The 16145-nt window shown below is 55.7% G+C and overlaps 1 protein-coding gene across 6 annotated transcripts in view; it reads right to left on the minus strand.

Annotated features, from left to right (window-relative positions):
• The window catches only part of GRID2IP (Grid2 interacting protein), a 45263-nt gene that overhangs the window by 12693 nt on the left and 16425 nt on the right, over positions 1-16145 (minus strand). For all 6 annotated transcript variants that reach the window (XM_063343222.1, XM_063343223.1, XM_063343221.1 and 3 more), the window contains 9 exons: positions 13559-13813; positions 11633-11718; positions 11143-11212; positions 9564-9658; positions 7908-8091; positions 4982-5136; positions 2982-3083; positions 797-894; positions 194-311 (listed from right to left, as the gene is read on the minus strand). In XM_063343222.1, the coding sequence (XP_063199292.1) occupies positions 194-311; positions 797-894; positions 2982-3083; positions 4982-5136; positions 7908-8091; positions 9564-9658; positions 11143-11212; positions 11633-11718; positions 13559-13813 (1163 nt within the window). The remainder of the gene's footprint in view (positions 1-193; positions 312-796; positions 895-2981; positions 3084-4981; positions 5137-7907; positions 8092-9563; positions 9659-11142; positions 11213-11632; positions 11719-13558; positions 13814-16145) is intronic.

The following is a 16145-nucleotide window of genomic DNA, read 5'->3' on the forward strand; positions in this document are numbered from 1 at the left end:
ATGCACTCTGTTGCCCTCCTGCTGATGCAGCTTTGCAGGAGCTGGGCTCACACGTGGCACTGTCACTGCTTCGTTATAAAATGTCACTAAGAGAAAGATGCCTTCTCCTCCACCTGCCTGGCCAGCACCACCCACAAGTGCCTGAGACCACCCCAAAATTGCCTCTCTTACGCCGGGGGAAGCCGGACACTACCTGCGGCGTGTGCCAGCTCTGGGGCAGGAGGCGATGCTCTGTGCAGGGCAGCGTTACCCATCTTGCTAGCAAAGCTGCCGATCAGGCGGTTTTCTAATTCTGCATAGACAGCCGACATCTGAAAAAAAGGGGCAAAGAGCTGTTGTCGATGCCTGAATTGAGACGGGACTCGGGGAGAACCCAGAGACCTGCGATGTCCTGGGGACAGGACAGCCCCCACGGACCCGCCAGCCCCCAGTCTCTTGCTCTTTAAAGGAGTGCTTCACCCCAACCCAAGGCTACTCTGCCTTTTCTGAAGTTCCCCCGAGTCTCTCACTCACAAGGCTACAAGAAGATGCTGACAGACACCAGCCTTATTAGACACCAGACTAATTGCCCAGGGAAGTGATCTCAGAGACCGTTGCTGAGGCAGGAATGTTGTCAGCCCCCGGCAGGTGTTTATACTCAGACTCATCCTTCCCCTGTTCCCTTTTTTTACGCTTTCCTGCATCAACACGAAAGGAGTCAAACTGTCGACCCTCCCTGTGAATGCAATGGTCCTGCACACGTCAGCAAACCGCTTCCCAGAGGTGTTCCTCCCCCCCCAGCCCCACGAGGTCGCACCATTTTGGGGTTGGGTGTTTCCGGGAGGGACGTGCCGTCGCCAGCCTGTCTCTCTCCAGGGATCAGGCGAACCGGGACCTCCACGGTATCGCTCTGGCCTGCCGGGGAAGGAAGAGACAAACCAGTCAGGACCCCCTCCTTCTGCCTCTGCCCCCCAGGACTCATGATGGTCCTGACCCATCCAGGTCCCCCTGACTCCTGCTGGGACCCAGAGCCATCCACCCTTTCCAGGGACACAGTGGTATGCAAGGAGTTTCCATCACAGTATGTCAGGGGAAGACACATTATCCAGGGCACATGTGGGAGTTTGCGCTACGTCGAGAACTCTCCAGATATCGAGACTCTGCAGTGCCATGGGTGTTTCTTTTTTCTTGGTTTCTTTTCCTTCAGCCTCCCTGGTAGGTGCTGGACACCAGGACATTCAGGGTCACCACATATGGCAGTTGAGGTCGCAGTTTCCAAAATATGGTCCAAAAAGGCCGGCCGCCTGCTCCCCAGCAGTGTCCCCTGAGACAGAGCGCCACAGGGGACACGAGGAGGGAGGTCTGGACCCTTGCAAAGGCACAAGGGAGCTCGCTTGGAGTGAGGTTAATCTGACCAGCTCCAAATGAAACCTCATTTTTCAGTTACGTCCATGGAGAGTTTCTGCTCAAGGGGTAATGGCTGGAGGCTGGCTGAGCCCTGAGATGCGTCCAGACTCCCGATTTATCTCCAAGGGTGTGTGAAGGGCTGCCAGGAGAAAATGGTCTGCAATCCCTGCCTTTCCCGAGCTGCTGAAGAGCAGCTCAAACGGATTCACATTCCCTTTCAGCCACAGTATTTCTACCCAGCGGTCAGGGCCAGGCTGAGTACTGGGGAGGGCAGGCAGAGCTTTGGAGAGCCCAGTGGAGCAGCTCTGCTCACACCAGTGCCAAACCGGAGCCGTGTGCTCAGAGCCCAGCGTTTAATGGCAACAAAGAGAGAAGAGCCCAGGACGGACACAGATGGCTGTAATGAGAAAGAGCTCTGGAGCGGGGCTTCCATCGGGAACAGGACGTGCATCCTCCCCCCACATCACCTCCCTCCCCAGGACTGAGGAATGTTGCCTGCTTTTTATAAATAAATGGTTTGTGCAGAGAGGTGAACTAGGAGCAGCCGGGGCAGGATGCACCCCAGAGCCTCGGGTAAGGTTAGCAGGACAGGTCGTGGGCTGCTCCGCTCTTCCCACAGGGCAGCTGAGGACAAGGGCGAGCGGCTTCCCTCCAGTGTACACAGCTGTTGGCCACTCTCCGTGCTGCGATCACAACCAGGAATGCTCCTCGGAGGCAGGTTAGAGGATCTTCCCCAGGGAAATGTCTCAGAGTTGACTGCTCCCTGACAGCCGAGGAGCACCGTGGTCCCGGTGAGGGGTGCCGGGAGGAAGGCGTGCAGCCGGAGCGTGGGAGGAGTGTGGCTGGTCATGGTCGTGGTCGTGGTGGGGAGGCTGCGGTGGGGAGGCTGCGGTCAGAAGTGATAAGCATAGGTCGAGCGCCCTTTGCAATCAGCTCAGGGCGATGGAGGGCTAGGCAGGATGCCTTGTCCTGCTGTCTGGGAGAGGAGGGCAAAGACACGAAGGACTGAAAACACAACCAGCAACCTGGGGTGCTGCTGGGGAGAGAGTCAGAGATCTGGGGGCTGTGGAAGGCCCTGCAGCAGTACCAGGATGGGATTTTCAGAGGAATGGGGAGATATGTGGCTTCTCTCTGAAAAGAGGAAGGGTTTGTTCCATGAGCATCTTCATCAAGAGTCTCAAAGTGGCACCGAACCATGATTTTCTTTATGTGGATTCCACAAATGCTGCTCTCCTTGCAAATTTGATAGTGGCCAAGAAAGTTCAGAGCAAAGCTAGAAACCATGCGCCCCAGAACGGAGGGCTCAGACCAGCAGCTTCAGTTCACATCTGAGCAATGGAAAGGTTTGGAAGCAACGCTCAGCCTCAGCCCAAGTGGCCTCTTATCGGAATTGGTTATTTCAACTGTTTCTGAAAACACAGATTTCCAGTCAAAGCCTCTGTGCTGGCTCTGTGCCGTCCTGCATCTTTTTTCCCACCATTCACGCTCAGGATTTTAGCGTGGGCAGAGCAGAGGTACCTACGTACAGGCACAGCCACCGGCACCCAGCTCCCTCCTCCCTGCAGCGGAAACCCCCGCACAGCCCCGTCACCCACCTGCTGCCCCCCCTTCCTCGGGGCGGGGGGTTCGAAGGCTTCCCCGGCACAAGGAGGCCCCTCGAACGGAGCTGCGGTAGCGGTCCTCTGCTTCTGGCTCAGCTGCAGCAGAAAAAATCCTTCGTAAGGCATGGCCAGCGTGTGGCAGACCCCGCAGCTCTCCTACTTCTCCCTGCCATGACATGGGGCTCCCCCAAGCCCATCGGACTCGCAGCAGCTCTCTGAGCCCTGCACTTGACCGTGACACTGGCCGCGGGGAGCAGAGCAGGTTACAAACACTCCTGCCAGCACAGGGCAGGGGGGTGGATGCTCAAAAACGGGACATACAATTGCTTTTCCCAGCAGGATTGGCATCCACCAGCTTATGGTGCACATGAAGCTCCAGCCCTGAGCCAGGCTGGTCCAGCGGGACGCAGCTAACTCCTTCCTGCCCTCAAGGGACAAGATGGGAGTGGGAGCCAGCACCGAAATGCTGCCTGGAGGAACCATGTTGTCTAATGGATTGGTCCATGTGCAGTTCAGAGACAGCTCAGAGAGGCTCAGACTTACAGCAGGATGAAGATACTGGAGCGTCAGGCTCCTCGGTATCTGACAGACCAACGCTCGGATACACACTAACATCAGAGACTGCCACTGAGTTTGGAAGAAGCCCAGATGAAGGACTAACCCAAATTCAGAGATCTCTGGCCATCATGCTTCCACACACGGACACGCACGTAATGCACCAGAACAACCAGAACTTCACATGGTCAGAGGTTGCCCCTTTCATCCGAGAAGCTGAAAGGAGCCAGGGACCAGCCTGTGGAACAACAGGCTGAAACGGCCTGTTGAGATCCACTCCCATGGGAGATTTAATCCCATGCTTTTTCCCTCTGCCGGTGGCCAGGGATACCTGCCTTGTATTCCTGAAATATAGCTGCAAACTGCAAATGTATCAGCTTCCCTCTGAGATCTTGTAAAGTTTATAAACTAATTTTAGGGTCTAATTTCTTGGGAATACACAACACGTTAGGTAGGTTGGGCCATGATTCTGCACGTACAAAAGCAGTGATAACTGAGAGTGCAAATTAGGTGAGCAAATACCCAACGGGTTTCCATGCACAGCGGGGAGTATTTGCACCAGGACTTCGAGCTGTTTCTCCCTGTGAGGGGAACGGCTGTGCTAAAATAACTGTGCTCCTCCAAAAGTCTCTCTTGAAGCAACACCTCTTTTTACCTACGTTAAGTCTAAAACACCAACACAATGTTAATAGCTTAGAAGAATTTGAAAACAATTATGAAGCCCAAATCCAAAGATTAAGATATTTCACTCCAAATTTGCCCTCGCTTTTCTGCTGTCTGTCTGCAAAGCCCTTAATCTTCAGCAAACCACAGCTGGCTTTTGTGTGGCCACAGCCCCAGGTGATGGCGTGGGGAGAGGGGGACCAGGGAGGAGGAGAATCGCTGACTGCCTTTCAAGTCTCTTTGGGAGAGCAGCATTCCTGGGCAGGCTGGAGGAGCCACGCTCCCATCTCCTCTAACCACAGAACCTGCGCACGTCTGACTGCTGGAGACATCCCAAGGGACGCCGCCATCACCACTTATTTTGCCTCTCTGATGTGAACGCTGCCCCTAAACCGGTTATTTTCTTTCGGGACTTCCTAACCTCTAATGACCCAAGCGGCTTCCAAAAGCCGTTGCTCCCAGAGACAACCTCTGCTACTGAGCCAGGTGCCATCTCTCCTCTCAACGCAGAGTTTCCTTCCAAAAGCTACATGGCTCCATGGTGCAGAAAAGGTGCCCGACATTTACAGATCAACCTCATCGGTGTCAGGAGCTGGAAACCCCCTGCCTCCGTGCAGGCAGCGTGTGGGCAGGAGCCAGGCAGGGCAGAGCCGCAGCCGCTGCCCCTGGGGAGAGCTGGCTGCTCCCTCGCCGCCCCAGGGCTCCCAGTGCGATGGACCAAGGTCCCCGGTGGGACACGGCGTGTCCGTGCCATAGCCCAGGGACTTTCCTCTCACCTGCCAAGGACTTGTAACCAAGAAACCTGGCAATCTTTTGCTGGCAGTGCTCCTGCTCCTCATACGTCAGCAGCTGGTAGATAAACTGCCAAATGACTTGCTTGGCCGGTGTGTCCAGCACCGGGTACACATCCACAATGAGAGTGTCAATGTTCCTGCAAAATCGGAAAGAGAGGGCTGGGCAGTGAGCGCATCCCTACGGCACAGCCCCACCACGCCGCTTCCCTGGGCTCCGGTGCTTCCCAGTCTGCCTCCAGCTGGCTCTCAGCTGCCAGGCTCGGCTCCAAGGCTTTGGCACAAACAGATCATTCCAAAGGAGAGGTGCCACAAAGGGACCGAGCCCTTTGGGAAGTGGAGCTGGGCAGCTGGTGCTAATGGGGAGAGCAAGTTCCCGGGGACCGGCAACACCTGACAGCCAGGTATGAAACCTGGTTTGTGAGTCAGCCAGGGCGTGTGGGGAGTAAGAGGGGTGGCAGAGCACTGGAAAAGAGAGAGAAACTCTGGAAAGACCTGAATTTTAGCCAGCAGCAGGTAAGCAGGCTCAGGGAGGAAGGCATTGGAGAGGGTAGCTGGGCTGGCAGCCTCACCGAGCCGAAGGCTGGGTCTCATTTTTGGCTCTGTGATATGTAGAGATGGTGAAAGGGCTGTTGAGAATAGCAGGGCTGAGCACCCGATTCAATGAGAAGGATAAAGCAGCCCGGGGGAGGAGGGCTGTCCTGGGTCAGGGAGCTAAAGTCAGGCTGCTTTTCTACTGAGAAACTGAGGCAGAGATGATGGGTTAAAGCCCATTGCAACTATAGCATCCTTAACGGAGGAGTAACAGTAAGAGCTTCTTATAAAGAGCTGGAAGGTGATTGTATACGTAAGAACAAATCTGTTGTCTTGCTGTTAATTGAATGGACCATCACTGCCTTCCAAGGAGCAGGGACCAGGCATGCAGGGGAGAGCTGAAGGCTCAGATACTGCAAGGATTTCATTAATGAAGTATCTTGGGGGTTCCTCAGAGGCCAGCAGGGATAAGAAGTGGCAGGAGCCATCTAGAGCCTGCCAGAAGTCACCTGCTAAGTTTCTCCCTAGTTTTGGGCTAACTTGCCTTTTCTGGGGAGCTGGACACAGCTCTTTGGAAGGCCCTGCAGCAGTAGCAGGATGGGATTTTCAGAGGAATGGGTAGGTATGTGGCTTCTCTCTGAAGCCTATTTCCCATTCAGAAAAGTTGCAGTGTTGTGGAGGAGCTGCTGAGGCAGGTGGCCGCTCTGCCCTGTGCAGGCACTGCTCCTCCCGGCCGGTGGCCAGGGCCAGCTGGCTTGTCGTGTGCAAACTGGCTGAAGGGCCAAAGCCCAGAACAGGGGTGTCCTGACACGGTCTCTTGTGTTTGCTGCTGGGAAATGCTGGTATCCGCACGCTGCGGTGGCAAGCAACATAAACCTAATGCGTGGGGATTTCCCTCCTTGTTGGAGCAGTGAGAGGTTGCAGCTGCTCGTCTGGGACGGGCACGCAATTGGGTCATGATGAATTATTGTTAAATGGAGCAGTGGCCTCTCCGTCGAGCCATCTGGGACAGCTACAGGCAAAATGAGGTGGTCAGAGGAGAGGATGGGCATGGCGGTGCCCTCGCTGGGCCTTGCTCCCCCAGTCAAACGCTGCTGGAAGCCCAAGCAACGTGGGCAGCCCTGCACTGGGAGGGGAACCTGGGGACTTGATTCATGGTACTTGGGTTCCCATCTTTGTGCCACTGAGTACGAGCAAGTAGCCCGCTGGGATCAAGTCCACGTTTCCCAGTTGCAGACCCCGAGGAGTGGATCTGCTCCCACAGCCGCCGCTCCGTGGGCTGAAACGCCCAACTGGGGAATCCCATAGAAGCAGCGCAGTCTCAGGAGAGCACAAAGCAATGATTCCTGCTTTACGGGGACAGTGTTAGTGATCCCAGGGCCTCAAGAGGGTTCACTCAGCTGGTTTCAGTGAGGATGACATAGCTGGGCCTCCCCCAGCACCTGCAGGTGCAGAGGCAGCCCGGCCTCCCTGCACAGGGGGATGCTGTGGGGTGCTGCAGCCTGAGCCACAGTGCACAGGGGCAGCGCTACCACTTTGTACTCGGTAGTTTCTGTTCTCTCTTACCGTCAGTAACCTAAATACTGAGGGCTTCCCTGCATTTCCTTGTCAAACTGAGGATTTGACTCCTCTGATCCTTCAGCCTTTACACCAGCGGGCTGCTGCACCGTTGCAGCAGGAGCCTGCCTGGCCCTGGCTGATGCGTCCGCAGCCCACGTGGGACCCGGGCTCCCGAGGAGCAGCCGGGCAACCCGGCTCGATCGGCTCAGCAGCGAGCATCTCCCAGCGGGATGGCTTCACCATGGTGTGGAAAGATTGAAGATCAAGGGCAGAAAACAAAGTCACTATTGAAAGTCTCGAGTCTGCCAGGGGATCGGTTTTGACCCTTGCAGCAGGGTGGGGAGGATGTGCTCCATGGCAGGACGAGAGCTCTGCCAGCCACAGCCGTTCCTGTGCTGCTGCCAAGGGAGGGCTGCAGCCAAGATACTGAGAAGAGCGAGAAGATAAGGGTGAAACACGGTGAGGTTTACTGAAAGAGACAGAACAGGATCTGCAGCTGTCGGGGACAGCCAGAGAACCCACACTGGGGGACCAAGGTCACTTTATGAGGGATTAAGGGGTGACCGAATTAACCTCAAAAGCTAAAGGGTCTGCCCTATCCTCGGGCAGGACACCTGGTGAGAGATGGGCTTGTGCCCTGCAGATGCACACAGGGGAAATACACAGCTGGGGAAACCAGAGAACGTGATCCCAGCAGAGCTCAGTGCTGACAGCCTCAAAGCCAAGGTCTGCCTTCTGCTTGGAGACCAACCCTGACACGGGCGTTGCTACCAGGCCAGGTCCCAGCATTAGAGGAAGGGAGCTGCTAACAAGTTACCGATGTTGGAAGAAGCCTTCCAGCGCTTTGCAGATGGTATAGCGCTCAGGTGGAGTCAGTAGGTGCTCCAGCTGCTGGTTGAAGGTCCTTCCTTGAATCTTGATGCTAGAGGGGAGTATCTCTGCGACCCACTGCAGGGAGGTGAGGGCAGAGGAGGTGCTCGGGGAGTCAGCAGAGTCAGAGTCTGCAAGGCGCAGGTAGAAAGGAAAAAAAAAAAAGAAAATTCAACAGACAAAGGGTCTTAACCGTGGGTTAAAAGGCTTGTTCCGAAACCAGGGGTCAGTCCTGGGGACAGCCAGGGCAGCTGTGCCCACGTACAAAGGGTGCTCCATAGAAACACAAATCCTGACGTGCTGATACAGACACTGCTACCCCAGCAAAAACAGGTTTCAGTCGCTGGAAGGCAGCATGGTGACAAGGTGAAATGTCTCATCTGGAGCTGTGACTGCCCCTGCTTCCTCCCATGCTCTGGACCAGCTGCTCTGGAGCTCGTGGCTGTTCCAGGAGGTCCATGGACCTGCTGGAGACGAGCAGGGGTGTTTTGACTGGGATGCTGTCTGGGATCTGTCTCTTCAACCATGCTGCTTCCACGCTTTCTGTGAACACAAGCGGGTGGTATTCCTTCTCTGGCTCTCTAAAGCCTCTGCTCAAGTTTCAAAGCACTTTATGATAACCATAGGCTTCAAAAGCAGCATCAGTCAAGGGTTACCTGTGAGGGAACCGAGGCATGGAAGGTCGTTTGCTTTGCCAGGCTCATCTGCACTGGTCCCTGTGCTGCCCCTGCAGCAAGCGCAGGGCAATAAGTACAGCTGGGAGAAGGGACCTGATGGAGACTGCAGGATGCACTTAGCCACACAGAAATACGGTCAAGGTAGTGGGAGCAAAAAATTCCATCTTTTCTTGGTTTCTTTTGGAGGGCAGTGAAGCAGCTGGAGTACCACTGGCTCTGCACTGTGAAGTAGTGAGGTGCTCGGTTTTGTTTCTAGCGCGCAGGCAAATGAGTTGGTATCACAGGGCTCCAAATGTGAAGCTCAGCAGAGCCCTTGCTGCTCTGGAGGGATGAGCCAGTCCCTAATTCCTGGGCCTACGCATTGCGGAGCAGCACCCCAATAACGCACCGAGCCTCCTGCCTCCGCACAGCTTGCGAAAGGCAGCAGTGACCGCTCCCTGCCCTGGGCCGCGGTCCTGCCCCCCCGCTGAAATTGTGCTGACACCCACCCCACATCGCCCCAGCTACCCTCATCTCCCGCCGACTCCCTCACCAACAGCAAGCTAAATTATTCATAACGGCAGCAGTTATCCTGAACGGCACAGTCCATGCACAACCGCGGGATTTGCACAGCGACCACGGACGCGCAGAGTTGGATTACTTCGGTCAAGTACATGGCACAGACTGCACGTAAAGGGCATTGGCAAGGGCCGTCAAGGACAATCATACAGTAGGATGAACCCATCTGGAGAGCAGCCAAGCCTGAGATTAAGCCTGATCCCAGAAATCAGGCAGCCACGTGCTGCGGCGGGAGGACCAGCCCTCTGGGCAGCACTAAACCCGCCAGAGCCTACGGGAGGTATCGGCAATTCCCTCCTGCACGGGGAATTTGGGAACCAGCATGGGGTTTTCTGCTGCTCTGAACCCTCTCCTCCCCGCGCTCTTACCGTTGGAGACGTTGACGATCCCCTCTTCCACCACCAAGGTGGGCATGGCCCCGCTGCCCTGCAGCATCGACACCACCTTGTCATGGGAGCAGTTCCTGCGGGGCACAGGAGAGCTGGGGTCAGCGCTGCCTGTGCTCGGGGAGGAGAGACCGTGAAATGGAGTTTGTGGCTGCCTTCGTTTACTTGCAAAAAGCCACAACTTGCTGCTCAGAGCCAGGCAGTGTTGAGCCCTGCTGTGGTTGCCCTGGATTATCGATTTTTGCTTGGTTTTAGCTGTGCTGTTCTGAAAAGAGCCTCCCCGAGGGAGAGCGTGAGTTGCAGCCTGTGCCCGGGCTCTGCGCTGTACCTTCAGGGGGGAAAAACTGCAGGGCATGCCTGTGAGCACTCCGTGGAGCTGGCACGGCTTCTTCTTTAGGAAGAAGTTCTTTACAATGCGGGTGGTGAGGCACTGGAACAGGTTGCCCCATCCCTGGAGACATTCAAGGCCAGGCTTGATGAGGCTCTGAGCAACCTGATCTAGTTGAAGATGTCCCTGCTCACTGCAGGGGGGTTGGACTAGACGACCTTTAAAGGTCCCTTCCAACACAACACATTCTATTAAAAAAAAAAAAAAAAAAAAAAAAAAAAAAAAATGGAGCCAGCGATACTTTAAGCTACGCTCAGACCCAGAAGATGAACTTTCAATTTAAATGATACAGTGCCGCGGGTCTCTCCTTGCCTGTCCTGATTCTGCATGAAAAGAAAATGCAAGGTGGAGGTAAAATGCATTTTTGTAGGCAAAAAAAATCTTGGAGTGTCCTTGGAGAAGGGTAGAGGCTGGGCTGGGACAATGCCTGCTAAAATGCGGGCTTAGAGGACAATCTTCATCTCGGTTTCCTCTATTTTCTGGCAATGCTGCCTCAGCCAACAGTTTGCTGGTTCAGCTGAAATGTGAGAACCTGAGCATTGACAGAAGCAGCATCAGATGTTTAACCTTCAAATATTCATCGCTCTCTCTTATCGTGTAGCCTCTTCTAACCCTTTGCTCTTGCTTTTTGCGTGGAAAGACCAACCCGAGGAAATTCGGGCTGCTGCCACTGCCCGGCGAGGTGCACGCTCAGCTCTGGTTTGATCGCTTTTGTTGTGCGCAAATAATATATAGAAGAATTAGCTTCTGGGTGGAAATGCGATTGCCCATGCGGTTTTAAGCTTATGATCCCATTCTGGGAGTAATTCATGGGCTGGCTGGTGCTCCAAAGCAGAGCCACAAGCGTTTAACTCGTAGAGTTTAACTCAAAGTGGCTCAAAACAGGGTCTGTGGGTGGGTTGCAGTCAGGACGCGGTGTGTCATGCATTGTACGTGGTTATTTGCACAGAGAAAGGAGGAGCAGGGATGGAGATTAAATACTACTTTTAGAGGCCGTTTTTGTAAAAGAATAGTAAAGGAGATGTCTGTATGGGGCAAAACCCCTCGTGCACCTCAGCAGACAGCTCTCAAGGACCACCAGCTCTCGTTTCTGTTGCACAAGAGTGAAGAAGTGAACACACATGTGCTTGGCCTCCCACCACCCACCAGGACCCCTTTTAAAGAGCCTCTTACCTCATGTCCAGACCATTGAGGAAGAGGATCCGGTCTCCAGCTTTGAGAGCAGCCTTCTCAGCTGGGCTCCCTAAATGCACAGGGAACGAGAGGGGCTTTAGCTGGTGGATCCCTGCTTGCAGGGATGGCGTCCCAGCTGTGCCCAGGGACGCCCCCCAGGGCAGGGGATCCACTGCAGCTGGATTATTTGGGTGGGCTGGAGCTGGTCATCGAGCCCAGCGATGCCGGCACCCAGCTTGCATTGGAAACGCAGGTGTGATTTCAGGCTATTCACTGAAAACAGGCATTTTCCACCCTTCAAAACAGGGAGTGAATGAAGCCAAACTAAATTGTACCAAAGGCGCTAGTTATTCAACTCGGGAAACTCCATCACTGAGCCTTGTCAAAATCCATTTTGCTATTCTCTAGCAAACAGCAGGCACTTAAAATTTCGAGTTCAGGCCAGAGATAAATAAATGCCTCTGAATCTTGTGGCTGGAGGTTTCCTTACCTGGCAGAACAGACTCGATCCACACTGGGGCATGGCCACGTAGTGTGAAGCCAAAGCTTCTGTTGCCTTTATAAACTCGCACAGTTCTGCAGGTGAAAAAAGCAAATGTGAAATGGGAGCCTGATATTTGGTCCTTGTTTCCTTTCCCAGCCCCTCCAAAGGCCTGTTAGCCTGGGTGTCTCCTGAGTGCCCAAGCCCTCAACGCTCCCTGTGTCCCTGCAAAGTCCCTTTGATACCGAAGTGCCTTTCCAAGAGGAGCCCCTGGACATGCCCTGCCCACAGGGAGAGGGGATGGAAGGAAGGTGTGTGGGGGTTTGGCGTTCCCGGATGGCTGCAATGCAGCTGTCTGTCCTGCCAGCACCACCAGCCTCTCCTGCCCGCAGCCTGCCCGTGCTGGGGAGCAGAGGGAGCCCACGGCGCTGAGCCAGCACGGGGTGGTGGGATGGGGAGTGATCCAGGAATGCTAGAAATGGCCCAGACAAAACCTTGGGGAGGGCTGGGGGGATGCGGGTGCCGTCCCCTATGTGTCTTCACTGCAGCCATGGAGCAGACACAGTCCCCACTGGGACCAGAGCCATCTATGCTGGAGCTCTGGAGTGGCTCCTTTAGACACAGTCAAGGCTTTCTGCGAACTATCTATGAATGCCAGGGCTTCAGCACGGGGCAGGTGGGGGCTCCGGTGGCAGGAGGAGACAGCACTGCTTTAGTGGCAGAGCCCCTGAGCACAGACTTTTACTCTGCGTGAAATATCGAGTTCATAAATCCACCATCCAGTCCTTCAAATCCAACGTGGTTTTAAAGTGGAACAAGGGATATATTACACAGAATAAGAGAGACAACGCGTTTTAGGGGGCAAAGGTCTCGTACGTTGATGAGAGAGAAATTAAATTCCGCTAGGAAATTTTAGAAGGAGTATTAGGAAATCTCCCTGCTGGGAGGCTGATTGGAGCTGAGAGTTGTTCCCCGCAGGGAGCTGGGGGAAGGCAACATCACCGAGATCATTTACAACTAGAAAGCCTGTTGTAGGGACTGATCCTACGCTGGCAGGGAGGGAGACGGTGCTGGACCTGGATGTTGGATAAGTCACACCAAAAATTATCCTGGCAGGAAGGTGTGCTGCAGCTGAACACCCTGGAGATACCAGCTGGAGGCAGGGGAATAGCTCAGGACGTGCCTGCGGCAGTGCAGTCTGTCCCAAGAGGATTCCCCGGCTGTGCTGGCAGACCCAATCCTGCTCTCTTGTTCATGAGACGGGGCTAGGAATGGAGCGAGAGCCACCGCCAGCACCGCAGGGCTCCTCGGCTCTCCAGGGCTGCTGAGGTTGGCCATATGGGCAGCGGGAAATGGGTTAATCCCCTGTGCGGGAGGGATTGTCCGTCCTTCCTCCCACGGCTGCACCCAGACACCCGTCGGGGCAGCGCAGGACGACACAGACTGCTCTGTCCCCAGGCACCCTACATCCTGCTGGCACGGCTGGGTATCCTGCATCCCACTGGCACGGCTGGGTATCCTGCATCCCGCTGGCATGGCTGGGTACCCGGCATCCTGCTGACACAGCCAGGCACCCTGCAGCCCACCCAGCACAAGAGCCGACATCCCCTCATAGCCGGCAAGTGCCCTCTCAGCTCCTCACACGGCTCGTCCCAGCCAGCCCTGCAACAGCGAGGGGGCAGAAAGGGTGGCCCAGAGCTGGGATAAGGGGTGAAACATGCCCAGCCTTCAAGAGGGAGAAGTCTTTGTTCACAGAACCATTTAGGTTGGAAAAGACCTTTTAAGATCATCAAGTCCATCCTCATCCCATGAGGATTTCGCCCACTCTGCACACTGAAGACATCCCCTTTCCCTGGCACCCCTCCTCCATGCTGCCATCCACGTAAAATCAGACCCTGCTTCCGTGAACTCCGGGGCATCCAGGAGAGGTGTTACCTGCGGGCAGCCCCAGAGGCCACATTGCTGGTGATGAGGGAAGTGGTTTTCCGCAGGCTCTTGCTGGTCTCCTCATGGCTGCGGGGCACGGAGCTGGCGCGGGTGGAGACGAGGAGCCGCTCCTGGTGGTCCTCGCTCCGGCTGCGCCGCAGCCGGTTGCTGTGCTGCTCGCTCTTGGAGCGGCAGAGCTTGCTGATCAGGCTTTGCGACACCACCTCGTCAAACCGCTGCCGGTGCTTCTTGGGGATGAAAATCCTGGAAAAACGAGACAATGGAGGGGAGTGAGCAGGGGGGCTGGGGCGGCTGTGACCCGGAGCTCCAGATCCAGCCGTGCCTGGGAAAGAAAATGTCAGAGGAGCCCCAGCCCCTCATTCGCTCTTGGCCTCAGTCCTCCCTGGAGCTACAAATGCTGGGGCTGGGGATGCCGAGGACACCGGCTGCATCTCCTGCCCCATCCCATGCCAAGGAGGTCAGACCCCTGCACAGTGCAGCGCTCGCAGAGACTGGTTGAAACAGATCATTCCTCCTCATGCATTCCATCCTGGATGCCTTCAGCTGCTGGTCCCAGTACGACAATGACGAGGTTGAGCTCAAGCCCCAGATGAATTGCCACTCCTCTGTGACAGCCAGAGGCCCGGCAGAGGAGGACCCTGTCCTGTCATGGCATCTGTCCTGTCATGACCCCGCTCCTCACTGCATGGTACCCACAGCCAGGGGTCCCAATGTGCAAGTGCCCCTCGTGTTGCCAGTGCCAAACCGCCTCCTCCAGACCTGCTTCTTCCCCAGCATGTTCTGGGACTCCCAAAATGTTCCTCCCCATCTCCCACCTCAGCCCATCTACTGGGAGCCCTGGACTCTGCTCTCCTGGGCTCCAGCCTTGGCTATTGCCGCCCTCCAGCTCCTGTCATGGTCTCGCACCCCTTGAGAGACGCTGGTGCTGTGGGGACGAGGACGGGCACAGTGACACTGCAGACAAGGGGACACCACTGGGAACTTGCTCCTTTTCAGGTCACCTCCCCTCTGCCAGGTAAGGGCTGCTCTGACAGCAGCAAAGTGGCCTTTGTGCCCCCCCACAAGGACCCCCCGGGACCCTCGGGGGATGCAGAGCAAGCGCAAAGCGGGATCCCAGGAGGGTGCGTCTGCACCGCTCCCACCCTGGCCGGGCTTCACCCCTGTAACACGGGGAAACGCTTTTGCTTTTCCTTTTCCTTCTGCCATCGCAACAGCGAGACGCTGCCACCCCGCTCCCCTACTCCTGCCCTCCCATTTGCACATTTAGGGGCTTCGGGAGGAGCTGTTGTCTCCGTGTGTTTCTATAGCAACTCCTCCCTGCACCCATACCGGGCTGCCTGTCGCAGCTGCATTTGCTCGTTAGACAATACCGTCTTGTGAGGTTCATTAGTGCTCTTCACCTCGTGGCACATGAGAACGCGCTCCCTACATTAACACAAACTCCGACACTTGGGGTGGAGGAAGGATGTGAGCATCACTTCCAAACCGCCCGGGGAGCACATCTTCCGGGGCCGGGGGGGCCAAACCCAGAGCTGGTGTCAGGGGACACAGAGCAACTTGCTCTGAGGGGCTGCACCTTCCTGCTGCCAGCGTGACATGGCTGTGATGATGGTCGGCTGCTAATGAAGCGTGGATGGAGAGGCTGGGGCTGGCGGGGGGCTCCCTCCTCCCTCAGGCAGCTTCGCCAAAGGAACCCGAAAGCCTGGGTGAAGCCAGAGGAGAAGGAAGGGGAGGCTTCAAATCCCAAATCTACCAGGATGAGGACATCCCTATTTCCCTCCCACCAACAAAAGGCAAAACTCAAAATAAGAGCTGATGCTCATGCTAAGTAGGAGCAGACAGATCGCAAGCCATCCCGAGGCTGACATATGCTCGCGCAGAGCATTTGGTGATGATAATTTTAAATAAGTAACACATTGGTACAATTCACAGTCAATTTGTGATTAAGCAGCAACTAGAGAAGAGTGAAATCATGCTAATAAATAGTTCACCCAGCTGTAAGCAGGCTCCCGCGGGAATGCAGGCTGCCACAGCCCCGCGGCAGGGGAGGACACGGCGTGACAGCAGCGAGTCCCGGCAGGACCCCGCGCCTCTGCCCTGGGACAAGTCCGGGTTCCTCGCAGGCAAAACGAGCACGCTCCCATTTAAATTGGCCAAATTAAATTGGCCCCGCTCGTTCCAGCAGGGCTGTCCCACTTTGCACTGACTGCCACCGCGCCTGCGGGCTGACAAACATCAGGGCTGAAGAACAAAGTACGGCTAGCTCCATAACCGGGCACAAGGACAGGCTCTACAGGTTTCACCATGAATTCACTCCGTGCTAGAAGTAAAGCGGTGTCTTAGTAAGGAGAGGAGCTAAGTGACGGGTAAAAATAACCCTATTAAAGCATGCAAAATACTTTCCTTCTGCAAAACCCTTTGAGAGAATTTGCAGCGCAGTCTTGGGGAAGCCGGGATGCCGGGAGCCCCCTCCAGGGCTGCTGGGGGCTGGATCCCCCGAGCGCCCCGATGTCCTGCGGTTCAATGGGTGCTGGCCTCCGAACTGGGTGTGCTCAGGTCTGGTCCTTAACGAGGG

This window comes from Chroicocephalus ridibundus, chromosome 8, assembly GCF_963924245.1.
Source record: "Chroicocephalus ridibundus chromosome 8, bChrRid1.1, whole genome shotgun sequence".
Lineage (NCBI taxonomy): Eukaryota > Metazoa > Chordata > Aves > Charadriiformes > Laridae > Chroicocephalus > Chroicocephalus ridibundus.